General features: G+C 36.2%; 1 protein-coding gene across 2 annotated transcripts in view; it reads right to left on the reverse strand.

Moving 5' to 3' along the window:
* Positions 1-18504, reverse strand: part of SLC25A13 (solute carrier family 25 member 13) — a 100158-nt gene that overhangs the window by 22490 nt on the left and 59164 nt on the right. For both annotated transcript variants that reach the window (XM_034062477.1, XM_005152906.3), the window contains exons 7-13: positions 17969-18107; positions 17049-17142; positions 16795-16879; positions 14585-14669; positions 13981-14139; positions 8241-8293; positions 7054-7134 (exon numbers count right to left, since the gene is read on the reverse strand). In XM_034062477.1, coding sequence (XP_033918368.1) covers positions 7054-7134; positions 8241-8293; positions 13981-14139; positions 14585-14669; positions 16795-16879; positions 17049-17142; positions 17969-18107 — 696 coding nt within the window. The remainder of the gene's footprint in view (positions 1-7053; positions 7135-8240; positions 8294-13980; positions 14140-14584; positions 14670-16794; positions 16880-17048; positions 17143-17968; positions 18108-18504) is intronic.

Here is an 18504-nt window from a genome sequence, read left to right on the forward strand (position 1 = left end):
AGCCAGATTTATGGAGTGTCACTGCAGCGCTTCAAACTACCTCTGAAAGTCTTGATGTTTGTATGGCAAAAGATCCCAAGAGCATCAGATGAATTATGTTGAGCTGCTGCCTGTTACCACGAGAGCTACCGAGTAACAGACATGTGTCCAAAGTGGCTGTTTTACAGATTTCAACGGTGACAACCTCAATTACATGGCACTGCACATCAAGGGCAAAGCACACTGGGTTCTCAGAAGCTTGGTTCTATGTTACCTTTTTTTCCCAATAACGCCAAGCTTCAAAAACCCAGACAAGCCATCTCATGCTATTTTGTGTCCTCTCATCTACGTTCCTATCAATACAGGATTCTGATAATGCTCTTTAGCAATGGGAGTTCATACAGTAAATACCTTTTCTTCAGATCACGAGGAGATTTCCTGAGCCCTCAATCATCTGCTTTTCACTACCCTGACCAGGCTAGCACAGAAACAGCTTTCATGCTGCTCAGGCAGAACTGTGTTTTTCTCCAGCTAATCTCTCTTGCCTTCTGAATACAGGCTTCTCTGGGTCTGTCTAAGGTTTTACTTTGGGCAGTAAATGCTACTAGAATCGGAGAGTCCTGTTAATGCCCAAGTATATATAAAATTCAAAGCAAGCTCCCTCAAATGCTCATGTAAATACGCTCATAAATAGAACTGCAAATAGTCTGAACAGTATATTCCTGCTACTGCTTCATACAGGTTTCCAAGACTCAGATACAAGTTTCTACGATTGTCTTGCAATAGTGTATTAATGACCAGGCTAAACAGAAACAAACACCAGTATGGTTTGGTTATAAGCACTGACCAAGTTTGCAGTGGGAAAAAAAAATTAAAACTGTGGATTTCATATTTTCCATGTTAAAGGTAATTCAGTTCTCAGAAGCCTAGCCAAAAAATCAAAGTGGAGCCTACTTGATTGGCATTATAAAAGCAATTAAGTTACAGACCTGTCAAATATGTTAACGTTTGGCTCTGTCTGCTCTACTTGTCTATTTTGACTAGTTGTAGAATCATTTAATGATTTACAGACCTTTCAAGTCTTAAGGCATGGTAGCTGTATTAAAACTGTAGCCCATTATTTCTTGATCACATCATAAATTACTGTGACATCATAAATATCTTCCCTTTTCTCACAGAAAGCTAGATTGTAATTCCTGATTTGAGTTTGAGCCTTTGTTTTTGGGGTTGTTTTTTTTAACCTGCACTGGTAAGCACTAAAATACTTTACTGCCAATAAAGGAAGGGGTAATAGAAGAAAGGGATGCGTAATAAAACATAATTATTAAAACAAATATATGTTTTATACTGTAATGTATAGTTCTATAAAATTTTGCAGTCGTTACTTCTAATATAATAGGGAAAATAAAGAATACATTTCAAATGGAAACACTATTAAGCATGTTTGTTGGAAAAAAATGGACTTTAAGAGTTCAGAACTGTTTAGTTCTTCAATCATAAACATATCAACCTAAGCCTACTCATCCCTGCTTTCTTTTACATTTCAAAAAATTCTGCCCCCCTCACCTTCCTGATCTGTCTCTTATTTTTCAGGGGAGAAAGGAAAGGAAAAGGAGGCAAAACGGGAAAGTACCTCTAATTTGTTATGGGAGAACACCTTTGAAAAAATTAAAATTAGAAAGAAAAATTCAAAATAGAATGAAATTATGTTCTGCACAACTCCTCATTGCTTTCAGGAAAGGCCAGTTTAAACAGGTATGACTGGTGAAAATTTCAGCAAACTATTTTTTAAAACATCCAAACCTGCAAGGAAATATGGGGTGAGGTCAAAGAAAAGCAGGAACTCTACACCAGGAACTTCCCCACCCTTTGGTATAACCTCTTGGAAGGGCTATCAAGTTACTGTATGTTGCTTTCCAAAACTTCACTATAAGGTTTAAATTGAAGATTAGCTGAAAATTAATCAGAGACAAATAAAACAGAGCAGTGTTGAAGTACTACAGGTTTGGAAATGTGAAGTTAAATTTAAGTCCAGATCTAGCCTGGGATTTTTGTAACAAAAGTTTACAATTAGTTGTAAGTATTTTCAGTATGCTAAAAATAGCTACAATTACAGTGGTTCAGAAGACTACACTGTAAAAATGACCTTATTAATTATAGTATATTTAGCTACATTATAGTAATTATATTAAACAGACTTTAAATCTAATTAATTTATTTAACAACATCAATTTTATGTAAAAAGAAAATAGCCTTAAATTTAATCAAGGAAAAAAATGTATTAGGAGGTTTCGAACTTTTCCTTACACAAGAAATGTGAATGTTAGGCTTTTACACATGCAGGTAGAATTCTCCTTGAAAGTAATGGAAGTTACATTCCCTGACTACAGGGAGAACAGACCTCTGAGAATAAATCTGTTAAGTGTTCAAGAGATGTATGCCATTTGCTTTCAAATATAATATGAGCAATCATCAAGACGACCATCATTACTTAACTATCTCAATAAACTATACCAAAACTTTCCTTTGTGATAGCAATTGTTACTTTCTTCTTTTTCCCCCAGATATACATGCAGAGATTTTCCCCCCCTGGTACACATAATGCTCAGTTTCACTTTCCCTATTGCTCAGCCTCCCTTGCCAAACAGAACAGAATTTTATGACATTTAGGTTTCTGAATAATGAAAACAAGAATGACACCTTCAGTCTCCTTTAGCCTACAACTTTGAAATGTCTGCACTTTTGCAAGAGATGTAAGAAGTGTGGGAACTGCAGTCCATACACCCTCTATCTATACTTTAATGCCACAGAGAAAATGCAGCTCAGATGTGGACTTATCGTTATTACTTTATGAAACATAAACGTTGTAAGCAGCTCAATAAAACTATTTGCACTGGATCAGTTATTTGGCACAACTGATCTGGAATTTCACATCATGCTCCTTTATAAAAATTAATTCTGGACAGGATTTTGCACCTTCTAGATGAACTCCATCTTAACCATATCTAAATTTTATGTTCCATAGCAGGGTTGAGGTTGTCCAAGCTGGTCCAGTATGTTTTAAGTTTATTATGATTACTATAAAGTCTCCAGAAATATGCCTAAAATTGTCTTGACAATTTAACTAAAAGCAGATCTGTACAGGGTCTGTAATTGTACTGTGCTACATGATTTAAACTGGCTAATAGTGAGCACACACTGAGCAGCTGGGAAGGAAAGGACTGTGTGTGCTCGGAAAGGGGAGGGAAAGCACAAGGAAAGGTTAATAAACCAAAATAGTTTTCTCTTTTCTTGCTGAAAATAAAGCCTTTGATTTACCTATAGAATTGTATTAATATATGCAGACAAGGAACCATATAGCTATTTCTTTAACTCACACTATAATACTTCTGTTTTCCTTTGTATTTTGTGTTTTATTATCACTCTTTATTTTGCATTTTGCATGTCTTTCCTTGTTACTTCCAGACACACAATGTAATCTTTTCAATTAAATGTGAAGCTATTTTATTTAAGGAACTAATAAGCAATGTGACCATCTCACCTAAAAGCTTAGTATTATAGGCAACACATCAAAAACCCAAAAATAATATTTATGCCATTTTTACAGAGTTTTCAATTTGTTAATGTAATTCAAAATAAAAGAATAATGGCCACTGCTGTATCAAAAAAAAAAAAAGAAAAAAAATCAGGTTACTTTTAACAAAAGCTTTCTGTGAATTAAGTTTAAAAGAAGCAAGCAGCTGAACTGAGTATGGCTGGTGACTGTTTTGTATTCACAATATAAAAAAAAAAAGACCATGAAAAAAGGTTACAGAAACTTCAAGATTATTACCACTGTACAGGAAAAGATTTCAAGCTGTACTTACAGCTTCCCCAAGAGCATCCTTTTATTAAAGAATCCCTGAAGGTAAGTTAACAGCATTAGCAGAAAACAAACCTAGCACATTTGTGCACTTTTTCATTAAAGGAGGTTAAGTCAGATTTGTGGTTTAGACACTCAGTAGATCCCAGCTCTACAGTATCATTATGTCTTGGAACTGAAGCTTTTTAGTAGTCTAATAATAAGAAGAACTATATAGGATTCGCATGAGTGATGAGAAACCTAAATGCACAGCAGAGACCAGGGTTCATGGTGGGTGTCAGGCATTGTGCAAATCAGGAAGTTATATATATATTTATGGGTAACAAATACCACACTCACTAGGAAAATTTCTTACAAAGGGGATAGAAACTGAGTTAGTAATTTACATAGCAACCCTCCTTAAGAGTCTGTATAAAAATATAAAGGTTACACTTTAAATTATATTCTGGGGGGTCTCCAAAAAAATAAATCTCAACCAATCTATCACTTTCATCTTTACATAATAAAAAGCTATGAAACAGGCTGTTAACTGAACTAAGTGCCACAAGGTCATGAAATAAAAGATCTATTTTCTTCTTTTCTTCATTTTTTTTGAGGAGAGAAAACAGTTTACAAAACAGAAAAAGGCTTGTTCAATGAAACAATCAGCTTTAGTTACAAGTGCAAAAGTCAGCCATGTGTACTAATTCTCAGTAATCATGATGCAAAGCTAACTCCTTGGGGACTTAAAAGTCAATGCCTGGCAATGGTTGGGCAAACAGTGGAGTGGAGCTACACAGGTGATACTGACCCCTTCAAAGCCCTTTGTGTTACTGAACAACCCAAACCATCCAAGTATGTGCTTGTTCTCCCTTTCTTAGGTATTAACGCTATACTGTACTCACAGGACTGGTATTTAAAACATTAAAATCTAGCATACATCCCAGCACACAGCCTTCGCATAAGCAATAAATACACTCCAAGGAAAGAGAATCACACAAGAAGGAAAATATAACATCTGTGTTTCTAACACAATCACAGCTGAAAATTAGATGGAGAGAGCAGAAAGGTGATAGGGCAGGTGTCTTTTACGAAATTCATCTTAGTTGGCTGCCCCTTTTTAGATTCTAACACATCATGCACTCCTGTCTTCTTGCCTCCCACACATGTGATTACCACATCGTGAAATGAGGTAAAAATCCAAGACTGCAAATTTTCAAAAGCATTCAATGATGTCCTTATTGTTTCCACAGTGAAATTGCAGGTTTCATCTTGGCTTAAACAGGGACAAAAAGTTAGGCCAATACAAGGCTGAAAGCTATAGGAAAATGCATGTCTTTCATGCATGTATTTACACCAGGAGAGAAAAATTCACCCCAAAACATTCTGCACCACTTGTAATGACAGTCTCTGTTGCTAGTCTGAATTGGGTTTAAAATTACAAAAAAAACCAAACCACCAAAATTAACAACAAAAAAAGCCAAACAATCAAACAACCCCAAAAAACCCAAAGACCACCTGCAGAAAAGACAAGTTGCAACCTATCTACCTGGCACTAAACTATGCCCTTAAGTGGATCACTGCAGTTAAAAGAAAACTCAGGGCATTCTGCCACCGCACGTCTACTGCTACAACTTTATGCAGCATCTTGTTGATAATATATATATATATATATTTCAAATACCAAACAGGACAAGCCAACATTTACAGCACATTTAAAATATGTCTCAAACCACCTATCTCTTAAAGCAGACCCTTAGTTTACAATGAACTACTGGCAAAAAGCTTGCTGCAGCATTCTCATCAATGACAGCTCTCTGTAAAGAGTGCTTTTTGTACTGCATTAAAAAATTCACAGGAGTCTGTAAAAATAAAAACTCTAGATCAAATGACATTTTAAATGAAAATTTTGCTAAATTCTCTATGGCTGTTATGTTCATAAGACATTTTATTAGTGTAAGGGGCAAACACTTTTTACTCTGCAAGCGCTTTATTGCATTTTTCCTTCATTTACAACATGCTTTTTATTTAGGGCTTTAGAGACCCACATTCTTCTCTCCCTCCCCTTCTTTTTTTTTCTCCCCTGAATGCTCCTAAAGTTACAGAACAAGGGGATCCTACCTGGCAGTCTACAACAGGTCAATGATCAAACAGAAGGAGCAGTGAGACAGCAGCCAAATCCTGCCCCATCTCCTGAGAATTACAGAAAGCCAGGGCTTCTCAGCCTGCAAGGCAACTGAGCCACTGCACCCTGAGGCTCAGATAATCGTAGTACGCGCTCTGCAAGCACAGACAGCACAAATCTCCGCACCTACTGAGGTTAAAACACAAGCACTTGTTTTTAAGTTGCTGCTCACTGTAGTTTTTAACATAGGTAGAAGCTGCTTGAAAATGTGACCTCATCAGTCTTATGACAGCAGAAACAAAGATAGATTGAAAATATACCAACATTGCTCTGCCCCAGTGATCAAAGCTGGTTTAAATAAACAGTGTTCTTTATCTGTAAAGTGCACTGGTCTTTGAACAACTATTCATTTTACCCAAAGTATTTACATTTGCTTGAACAAAATCAATACACCAGATAAAGTAAGCTGTAATATGAACAGACAGAACTAGACCAAACTGTGAAGTATTATCACTTACCCAGTAGTATGCCAGTTGTTCATTAAGATACTACTTTGTGCAAGCAAAACACTCTTAAAAACTTAGTGGGTTTTAAATACAGCCTACATTCAGGAATGCATTATGTACCGAGTTAAGATTACACAGCCTACGTTTGCTATGAACTCAAAGAAGCATGAGTAGTTTTTGCCATTTCAAAAAGCCAGTATCACTGCAAAAAGTGAAAATTAGTGGGTGCAATAACACATCAGGAAAGAAGTGACGTGGCAGAGTGGGTGCCACAAAGTAGTAACTAATGATTAACTTCTGGAAAGGTTAGCATGAATCCTCTTTAGGCCATAAGCTACAGCCAACATGAATAAAGACACATTCTTTATCAAGGAAACAACTCTAAGCTGTGAGAATTATATAGCACAGTTAAAAGGCACGATGCACAGAAACATTTACCCTTTCATCAAGCATGGCTGGCCTATCTAGGAAAGAATTGAGATGATCTAGAAGAGTCTGCTCTTGAACAGGATCTGTGGTTAAACAAAAGCCTTAGTCCACATAGTTAATCTTACACCCCGCACTTTCATGAATCTCTTATGAAGGAAATGAAAGATACTTACACAGCCACCAGCAAGAATTTCTGCAGCCAGTGGGACAGAGCCATCTTTAGTCATAAACTTATCTCTCACAAAATCATTAACCTTTAAAAAACAAACATTTATGAAAGCTGATAAATTAAAAGGTTGGAGAAAATACTCATTAGCTGCAAACTCTGCAACTGAAAATGCAAATTCATCCATAAAGCTTCCAAAGTAATATGCCAAACATATCTTAGATCTTAAATGAAATACTGTAAAGCTATGTTTTCCTTTCTAACAAAGATTTGCATCTTAATTATAAATATTTACTATTGAAAAAAGATACCAATCACTAATTAAACAAACTCATTATATGAAAATTAATGATAAAATAGGATTTTAGAAAAGCTCACTGTGTTTACAAATGTAAATATAATTTCAAATTAATATCAGAATGTTCAATAATAAATTTTAACACAACAGTAATTAAATTAGTAGTATTAAGTACCTTTTTTATTTTTAAATGCATACTCCTAGCTTTGGTGAATACTAGCTTATGGGTTAATAAAAAATACATTAAAATTGGGTTATATGAAATTCTTCAGTGCCTTAAAAAATCATTCAAGAAATAGCAGAATTACAGAAGTAAAATATTTAGGGGGGAAAAAAGCATACAACAAGTTCCTTTCTTACGGACATTTCACTACATGCTTATAGTATCTGCTGTTGTGTTAAAATGTGGTGGTTGGATTAGATGATCTTTCGAGGTCCCTTCCAACCCTTGGGATTCTGTGTGATTCTGTGTGAAAATTAAACATACAGGACCACATGGAGATACAAAACCAAAAGTTCTCCAAGTCCAATAAATAATTATTCATTTTTGCTAAGAAGTGAAACCAAAGCCTGCACTGCTTACAAACAAGCAGATGAGCAGAACAAGTTGAATAAGCTTGTTAAATTTCGGAGCGAGTCCAAAACCAAGTTTTTGGTAAGATTCTTAAAATGCATTTGTATATATATTTGCACATGAATTGTATGCCATTTTTGATGTTCACAAGTCAGACATAAACAGTTGCTTTGTGTTTTTTGCAATTAAGTTTGTATCAAGCAAAGATGATGGAATATGCCCTGCTACGCAGCTGACACATAAGGATAAAAATTGTTAACGTGGTAATTAGGTACACTTCACAATGTGGAGAAATGTGAAAACAATCTATTTGCAAACTTACAGTAAGTTTTATGGCCTTCTCTGGTGCTACTCCTAATAGCTGTGGTAACAGACCTGTAACATGGAAATAGAAAATTCAACACAGTAAGGAACTTGGTATTAACTAAACATATCAACAAATAAATGTAGAGATCATCACCTAGAAATGGGCAATTTTTACAGCAATTTTATGTTATTAAATTTAATGAGAGTACTTAAACATTCCATTTTGAGAACCAACTTTGTGCTACCACTTCAAGTGCTACTGCTGCCTATATATGTATTCATTTCGGTTTTTAAAGCTTTTTTAAATCAGTAATATCAGTTCACTTAATGCCTAAACACTAATACAGATTTGCCAACTTTGTTACAGTATTCTGTCATAAACATTTAGTTTCTGCTTTATCACACAAAAATTAAGACTTTCTTATTAATTTTGTGAGATACATGATGAATCCACTTCAAAAATCACAAGTCTAGTAACTTTTTCTGGTAAAAGAAATGGCATCGGATGGCAGGACCCAAAGGGACAGTAATCCAAACAACGCAAAACATTCAAACATGTGTGACTGCACTCTTGAGGTCTTTGCCCAGCTGACTTACTAGTTCTTAAACAAAGGAAGTTATGCTGCTTTCTTCCCAGGTACGGAATTTCCTATTTGATTTTGTTAGAAGTGATGCACTACAGAACTGGAAGTAGCGGGAATCTCTGACTGTTGGCTTCACTTGCTTGAACAGTTAATATTTCGTAAACTTTTGGATGCCACAACTTCAAAGTATGCAAAGCTTACAAACTACCTGGGGCTTGAATGGTGTTGCAGGCATTCATCAGCATAATGAAATTAGGACACCATTTGGAAATGCAAGAAAATCACTGCAGCTATTCCTGGTGCAGACACGCTTTGTTTTAGTAGCTCAGGCAGCACATTTATGTGCTTCCTACAAAGCCTGACATTTTTACCTCTCCATGGCTTTATTTTTTGGGGAAAAGCAACATTTAAGGTTCCAACTCTAAAAGCTAACTTGCCAAAATGGCATTTTCCCAAAGAGCTCAGTTCAGAATAACAAAGGCAAAACTGTATGTGCACTGGATTAGTGTATTCCTCCATCCTGCTACCATCCATCAGCTTTACTGGTTACTTCTGATGCTTTTAATAAGGAAATCATGTTGGAGAATAGTACCATTTGGATTGTGGTAGCAGGAGAGCATTTTCCTCTTTGACTCTACTTCACACACAATTTTATAGTACAAAAGTTTAATTGCAGATAATGCTGTATATGTCTACTGCAAGATAGCATACAGTATTCTAAAAAAGGCAGCATTAATTTTAATACTACATTTTAAAGCCTTGCCAGACACCAGCTAGGCCTTCTGCCTCCAGAAGCTTAGGAAGGTAGAGGGACTCTTTCTTTGCTCTCATACCTATGTAATAAAGCTTTTTGCAAGTGGTACCTGTGCATTTTATATGTTATGACCACCAAAACTAAATTCTTTTTTCTTTACTGTTTTGATGGGAGCCCTGAAACACTGTTGAAAGATGTCTTAACATGATAAATATGGTAAGTTTTGGAAGAAAAAAAGCACATAAGGGGATACATAGGAAAATGTAATTTTCCTTTTGGGGTTAGCCTGACACTCTGGGAATTTTCAGTGTTACTGTCCATTAGCAGATCAGCAATATGACACACACAGAGATGTAGGACAGGCTTAGAAATGTCTGACAGTGTCTTAAAAATGTATGCCTCTTACAACACCAGAGAACAACATTTTGTACATAAGCAGCCTGCTACTATGGTATATTGCAAACATGTTATTCAACCCATTTTTATACATCCAAGGCTTTTTAGTAGCAATTACCATGTACCACTTCATAGCTAACATATTGTTGCAGTTATAGAACTCTGAAAAATTAAAGGTGTATGTGAGAGAGAGCACCAAGATCTGCATTTAGTTTGTAATGTCATACAAGTTACATGCGGAAAGCAGACTAAATACATGGTGAATATACATGCAATAGCTCCTCCAGCCCAGCTGTAGTAATGGAACCAAGAAAACAAATTTTATCTGGCCAAAGTATTTTTCAGATGTCTAACAGTGAAATTTCAGTTCCACACTGTGTAACAGATGTGACTGAAGGAGTTGTTCTCAGTCCAGGTAAATTATGTGAAACCATTTGGACACCCGATAGAAAAGGAGGCAATGCAATACTGCCATATTTTTCTATTACAGGATTCACACAAGAGACTGGACAACTAATCGCCAGTTGCCATTCAAGCACAGCTCTCTCAGACTGGAAATCAGGTATTTCTTGAAGATTTTCTGCTTTGACTGAACTCTGGGTAGGAGTAAGCTTGCACTTCCATTCTACAAAAATGGTACTTCATTGCCTACTTCTGGAGGAAAGTTTCTGCCACCGTCTTGTATCATTAACATGGGAGTGCATCTGTAATAATGAAGCTGGATGATGAATGAATGATTAAAATCTAAGATTAGATGGCATCTGGAGTCACTGCAGTGCTAGAAGAACAACTGGAAGATATAAAATGAGCAAGTTCCTTAACAGTTAATGATCACAGATGACAGTCTTCTACAGCATTTCCTGTGTTTTCCACCCTCTAGGAGAGTGACATTAACAACACAGCTACTGAGCAATTTAATGAGCTGTATTTTATCTCTGGTACTTGCATTTCTCATAAAATTTCTATCCAGTATAGGTAAAAAAATCTCTATTAGAGGCACTGCTTAAGACTGTGAAGCATTTAGTGACTTGTCAGGTGGACATCTGATTAAAATAACAAATGTAGGTGACCTTATTAGCTGGAAGAGATGTTGACAAATCACAGCTTCAAAAATTCTTGTTTTGTATTTGCATATATGGAAATACCTGTGAGTTTCTAAGTATATATTTCAGGTATAAATGTAGACGCAACAGTAAATTACAGGTACATAAGATGAGAATCCTTTTAGCCATGCTGAGAAACAGATAAAAAATTTATCTCAGATGTACAGTGTTAAAAAAATAAATCCAAGAACACAGCATTCAAATAATGAACAATTATAAAGATTCGACAGAGGCTTATATCGTGTTTGTTTTGTTGGTTGTTTTTTTTTAAATCAAAGTATCTTTTCAATGGAAACACTGACTACCTTTAGAACCAAACTGACACTAAACAAAATTTAGTGCTCTCTTTATATCCACAAGATGGTGTAATTTATCCTTATCTGAGAAGGTGGTTTAGAACATGGTGGTTTTGCCCTTTTCAAGTTTGGAATAAAATAATAATACAAAAAAGAAAAATCGGTTCACTTCACTGGATGGAAATACGTGCCTTGCATTAAAATATCATCTGAAATGGCTGAGTTCAGAGCAGGGTTTATAATTTCTACTTGCTTTCTTGCAGTGTATCATGACAAAGAGACCACTGCTCCAAATGTTTCTACTATATTTTTTGTAAAGGTTTTACATTACTATTCAGCTAAGCAGAACTCTTACTGCCCCCTCCTCCGGTGGTGACAAAACCCCACATTTACTTAACTCCGAACACACCACAGCGTAAGAAAGAGTATCAGTTACCCGTGAGCAGCAAAAATTAATGTACTCTGCAGTTTGCCTTACCTAGTGTAACATTTAAGACCAGAATGAAATGATTCTTGCAATTAAATTTACTACATTAAACAGGGTCAAGTAAACTGGTCGATAAAATATTTCTTTCAAATTTTCTTATCCTCTGAAGCTTAACCAGTAACCTTCATTCTGCACTCAGTTGCTCAAGCTTCTCCAACATCATCTCCTTAGAGAGCAAGTAACAGTCCGAATTTACAGAACTGCACAGAGGAAGTTTCACATTTTTAAGGAGATTTTCCTATTTGACTCTTTAAAAAGAGAAGCTAAATCAGGGTAGAGAAGTTAAGTAGAGAATCTGCAGAAACACAGGTCTCAATTTGCCTCTGAAATGATGGTATTCTATGCCATTATGTGATTTCTACTATATAATCCAGAAATTAGATTATTGCCCTGGGTTTAGAAGTTCAGCTCCACCAAACTGTCTGAGATTTCACTATGCAGTACTCCTTAGAAGACTGAAAAGTAGTAAAGGGGATAGGGAATAGAAGGACATGCCATACTGATGAAGGTTCCTAAAGGTCCCCAGATTTAGACATGAAAAAAATCCCTCCAAAAACATGACAAGCAAATGGAATTAAGAATATGCATTTAAAACACCTCCAAGAGTTTTTTTTTCCAGGTGAAAAAAAATACTGGTTCAGAGGTTCAATATGACAGAAGAAGCTAACAGTGAAATTCTGCATATTTATTCTTTCAGGATCCCCGAAGAAGCAGACATACTTTTGCAGGGAATAAATTTCTGTAAGTGGGACTTCTTACAATTCTGACTGTATAGATCTTTACAGAATAGAAACCATGTCAATACTCCTTATTAGATTATTACTCAAAAAATTGCCTCAAACTCAGTCAATAATAACAGAGCCTTCCCATCTCCAATAGTGCTGAAGTAATTACAAAGTCTGTATTTTGCAGAGGAGCTACTTAGCCAACTGCTAGTAACTCAGGTCATATGTTAAAGAGTCCATATCTATCACATCACTTTGTTTTAATGTTGTTTCACACACTACCTTATTAACTTTTTTTCTGAGGTGCATATAGCTTTGCCAGATCATAACATTTCACTGAAATCCTCCATTCTCAACTGCTTTCAGCAATTAATTTTTCTCATTACAATATTCTGATTTTCAAAAGTTAAATAAAGTTTCAAAGCAAGATGGCCAAAAATGAAATAAGTAACACAAGTTTCAAATCCTCCCCAGTGAATTTAGCAGAGGGGAGTAAGAGATCTCAGTAACTGGGATAACAGAAATATAATTTGCTTTCTCTCTCTGACAGAGAAGAACTGCAGTCTTATGTAGTAGTTAATGATTATTTCTGGCTACTTCTGTGTTACCTGAACACATACCATTGATACCCTAATTGAGACCGGAACATAAAAAAGCTACCATCTACCTGCAGGCACTTACCCAAGATACCCAAAGTGAGGATGATTTACATATTGAACACAGTAAATGAGCTTTTGGAACTTCTTCCATTTGCTACGAATGGAACCTGGAATAGCTAACTTCATAACTTGAGTGCATTGGTTACTTTAAATATTAGTGGGCTGAAACCCAGCTAATCTCTCTGGCTGACTCAACAGTGAAAAGCTAACAAGAGGTATACATGAAACTTGATAAAGATGACTATTCCCAATGACTAGTGAAGCACATGCAACTGGTTCAGAGAGACCTTTCTGTCACAAAAGGTATCAGAAAAAGAGTTCTGGTTAATAACAAGGTACCATACATTCTCTGTGGTTTTATGTTTTTAAATAGAAAGAAAACAGGCAAGAAAGAACACCGAAACAAAAACAAAGAATGATGATCTTCCTTCATACCACACAGGACAGAACATCCTTGGTACTAAGGACTACTGAGGGAATAAAAACTTGACAAACAGTGTATTTCTGCTGTAGGAAATTACTATTATTGCCCAATTGCAGATGAGAAAAGGACAGAGAGATCCTACAGAAATGTTCTCTTTACAATGAAGTTTTATATATCAAGTTTGCAAAACCTGCACCTATAACGGAGTATAAGCAAAAACACAAACTAGGCAAAATTGAAGTCTTAACAAAAAAGGCTTAAAAATCCAGAATCCCACTGAACTCTTACTAGTATTTTATCATTAATATATACCACCTTTTAAACTTACCTCTGTAAAGCCCAAAGAAACCTTCATAACGTAGCACTTTCTTGAAGCAATCAAAGCTGTTTTTATACATAAGTTCTCCCACAAAAGAGCCTGTAGAGCGCTGGTTTTGCATTCGAGTTTTTACCAAATCAATTGGGTAGACAGCAGTGGCTCCAACAGCTGCAAATAAAAATCAAGCTCTAAGAAAACATGATTTTCCATTTGCAGGGTTTGACTGCAACTTTTACCTTCCACATATACATCTCAAGTATCAGTTGTATGTTTTTTCTCCACAATATATTCTGGATACATTGAACTACCTCCCACAGTTGTAACCAAAACCATTTCTCTGGCCATACCTTATTATTAATCTGATTCTTCTGAATCTGGTTTGGTGACAAATCAGATAGGAACACCACCTGAAAACTCCAATGTCTCATAAATTACGAAACTCTTGTAGACCAGATGACCCCTTCCACTTACAGTTATCCCATCCCTTAGACATGACTCTAAGGGAAAGACTCAGAAGACTTCCACACTAAAGTGAAAGCCAGAAGGGGAAGAAGAGAAGAATTAAAAATCCAGAGAGTGAAGATGAATGTTCTTTTCCTCAGCCAAGACTAACCTCCAGCAACGGAACCAAGGGCAAACCTGTACGCTGATTCCGCAATCTGGATGAGAATAGGTCGAGACACATCACCTGGAGCTTTCTGTCAAGGCAGGATTTAAAACAAAAGGAAAGACAAAAATAATCAGAACATCGTATTTCACAAGAGAACATCTCATGGACAGATACAAGTATATAGATACCTGGAAAAAATCCCACAATACAGTGGAGATTTTGTTTTCAATCACTGGTTTCTAAGAGCCTTATACTGTAGCCTCTTCAGATTGGAATATCAAAGAAAATAAAGACTGACACTACAACAAAATTATACAGCTCCAAAATCAATAGTCTATGTGTGCATATGAGGGCACATATATTGCATCTTAAGTAATTAATTTTCTACAGCTAAAAGCAACTCCAGTTTGGAATTTCTTTCTACTGTCACCAGAATCAGGTATAGCTATTACTTCTCAAGCTATCAAAACAAGTATGCAAGCACTGTTCATACAGATTAGCTAAAGGGAAATAAGGTTTCACAAAGCACCCCTCCAATTTCATTTTGCTCACAGTCCATCAGTTTCAATCCAATGAAAAATATATTTCAGAAGAGCTCCCAGTTTAAAATTGCTATCTAATGAAAGAAAAGAATTAGGAGAACAGAAGTTCTGCAGAGTTGTTAAGTCTTCCATAGTTAGTATCACTTTTTGTAGTACTTCTTTTTTTTAGGATACTACAAGTAAAAGAACAAAATAAAAATATTTATACAATTTTTTCCTGAAAATCTGTTTAGGTCTTAGCTAATATTCCAATGTAAGTGTAGTTGGTCAGAAAATCTTTTTAGTCTCAGCATTGAGCAGCTGATATTGAAAAGGAATTGGATGGAGACATATGGATGGACACATATGTAGAAGAAATGGTAAGATTCAAGTAGGTTTATATGTCCTAGCCTCTTATAATGGTGTAAATCATACTAGCAAAGACAGTGGCCTCAAAGCAAAAATTGAAGAAGCTGCTGCTTACAGCACCGCATTTTTGGCTACATTTTACTGCCACCTATTGTAACTTATGTTACTTGATATTCAGCCCAATGTAAATGCTTTTAACTCATTTAAGAGTCTTCTAGGAATAGATGGTGAGCTTTTGGGAGCCAACTCATCTGAGTTCATCCCAGCACAGTCAACATTTAGTCACTGCTCAAACAAACAGAAAACCACCACCCTAGATACTGTCTTAGAGCAGTGCTGGGGGTGTTCACATGTAGGGGAGGGAGAAGAAGAAAGAGAAATAGAAGAGACTCATGTGTACACACACACACAGAGGCCTGGCTTAAGGCCTGGTAGTCCTAAAAATGTTGTCTGCATCAACCCATTGTGGTCAAACTGGCGTCTCTGCACAGACCCAGAGCAGGAAAAAAAAAACCCTAAGTCTCACAAGACACAAAGTTAAGGCTGCCTTAAAATAGAGACAGAGAAACAGAGGGTTAGTTTTAAATCCATCTGCATAGAAACTTGTGTCAATGAGAATATAAGATATGCAAAAATAATACAAAAACTAAAAGATCAACAGGTTTGACATTTAAAGAACGCTCCTATTTCTTTTCCTTCAAACACAACAAAAGTTCATTTGCTGTTATACCATCAAAAGTCAATATTAGTTTGTTCTTTGAAATGCAGAGAATATTAATGCTTTTATATATTTTGATGCTTACATATATATATATTTAATAGTGAGACTGTGATGGTAGACTAAACATGATCTCTCCTATACTGATATTCAGCAAAGCAGAGAATACTCTGAAGCCAGGAACATGCATGTGTGTTCAGAACAAGGGCTGCCATTTAATAGGCTAGATGTTGAATTTACTATCCATATCTGAAGCCGGAAGTCTTCTTTCCTCATTAAAAAGAACAGAGAGAACAGAATCACAAAACAGAAAACCTTAATTAAGTATACAACTAATACTGAATGGCTGGATGACACTCATATATATTTTATCTTTCCAAAGTAAATTACATTTAATCTGACAAAATGCAGCTTGAAAAAGGGGCACAGAGAGCAGATGGAGAGGACATGACACAAGTTAAAAATACATTCTAACAAGCTTTTCCTCACAGATATTCCAGAATACAAGAGAAAAGCAACTTCTCTGGCAACACAAAAGGACAGTGGCTATTTATTTACCTGGCACCACAAACCAATAATAGCATTACACTGGCTTCTGTCCTTACCTGCCTCTGAGCCTCAGCCAGGTTATAGGGCAATGTCCCTTCCTCCAAAGGAGCAATTCTTTCAATATCAGCTAATGTCATGCGCCTGAGGAAATAGATTCAGCTTAGCATTTGCTTAGAGGTGGGTATACACATCACAAGAAGTTACCAGCATGTGGCCACTACATTACACTCTCCTGTTCCCCAACACCACCTCCCACCCCTTCCAAGAGGAGAGGAGGAAAGGCTAGAAGGATGGATAATTCTCCACTTACCCCCGTGGCTCATACAGATCTGCTAACTGAAACAAGATGTCAACTTCCATGGGTGTAACCTGACCAAATTTCTGAGCTGCCAGAACAAACTCCTCTGCAACAGAATAAAAATACAGAAAAGAAAAACTAATCAAACCAGAACAAATAATCCAGAGCACCCCAGAGTTGCCTTATATTTTAGTATTAATTATATATGTGTATTAGTATGGTGAGGGAGGGAGAAGGGGAATATGGGTGACCCACCACTACATAAATGTATGTTTTAAATGGTCTATCCTTCATGTAAATAAGTACAACTCTCTGGTCTTAAAGCTTAACACTATCAGCAGGATTTAGGATATTTGACATACGGTATCAATCAGTTGCAGGTCAGAGGGAAAAAAAAATACTAAAAAGCAAGCAGAAAAAAAAACAAAACAGGAGTCAAGAGATGTGGAATTTTTCATGCATAGTCCCAGTAGGCCACATTAATGAAACTTTGGCATTGCAGAGGGAATTCTCTATAAAAGTGGTTAGATATAGCAGATAACATCTTGTTCCAAGCTTGTAGATCAGCTTACTGTGCCGCCAATACAAGTTTATGGAATTCTTCAACTACCCTTGAAGGTCACTTTAATAGGCTGCCAATTTGGCAGGAGTCCTAGGAAGTTTTTTAAACTTTTAAATATCTTTACATACTCTCCTCACCCTGCCCCCACCGCCAGTTTACTGGGACCTTTTTCTGATTGAAACAAAATGGAAAACCTGGAGGGTGGACTCCAACAGGAGTGTACAAAACTGAGTAGCCTACCAAGGAACGCTAATGAGGCAGGCTTTCTCCCCCTCCCATTGATTTAAAAGCACACAGATGAGGTCTTTCCCTCCACCCACCCCAATGAAACTCCCAAGGAAACTTCCAGACTGCAAACATTTCTACCAACCCTTAGTGACTTCCACATCTTTTCTATTCCCAGCCAGAGTACTGTAGATCTTTCTAATGAGCTCCATGTTGTTAAGGAGAGAATTAAATCCATTAAAATAGGAAAAGCTGACCTGATGGGAAGTGGTACCTCCAGCAGCCTACAGTAGAGACAGTAAAAGAAGAAAAGAGAAAGGAGGCTGTTACAAGACTAAGAAAAATCTTTAAATAAAGGTTTCTAAACAATATTATTTTACAAGAGCAACAGTAGCACAGGCTGGCTTTAAAAAAAATAAATGCAAAATAAAGAAAACTATGAAAGATTCTTATGTTACTGAAACTAATCATGATCAGAATGTAAAACTCTCTCCACCCTACGAACCTAAACAACCACATATGCAGGATTATAACAACATAACCAGTAGTAATTTACAACGTTCAAGTTTCAGTACTGCTTCAGTTGGAAATGTTTCATAAGTCGGCTTATTTCTAGTAATGAGGAAATCTACTTCTACATGTAAAGTATATTACTGTACAGAAAATCTCCACAAAATCAAA

Source organism: Melopsittacus undulatus, chromosome 1 (genome assembly GCF_012275295.1).
Source record: "Melopsittacus undulatus isolate bMelUnd1 chromosome 1, bMelUnd1.mat.Z, whole genome shotgun sequence".
In the NCBI taxonomy this organism is placed as follows: Eukaryota; Metazoa; Chordata; class Aves; order Psittaciformes; family Psittaculidae; genus Melopsittacus; species Melopsittacus undulatus.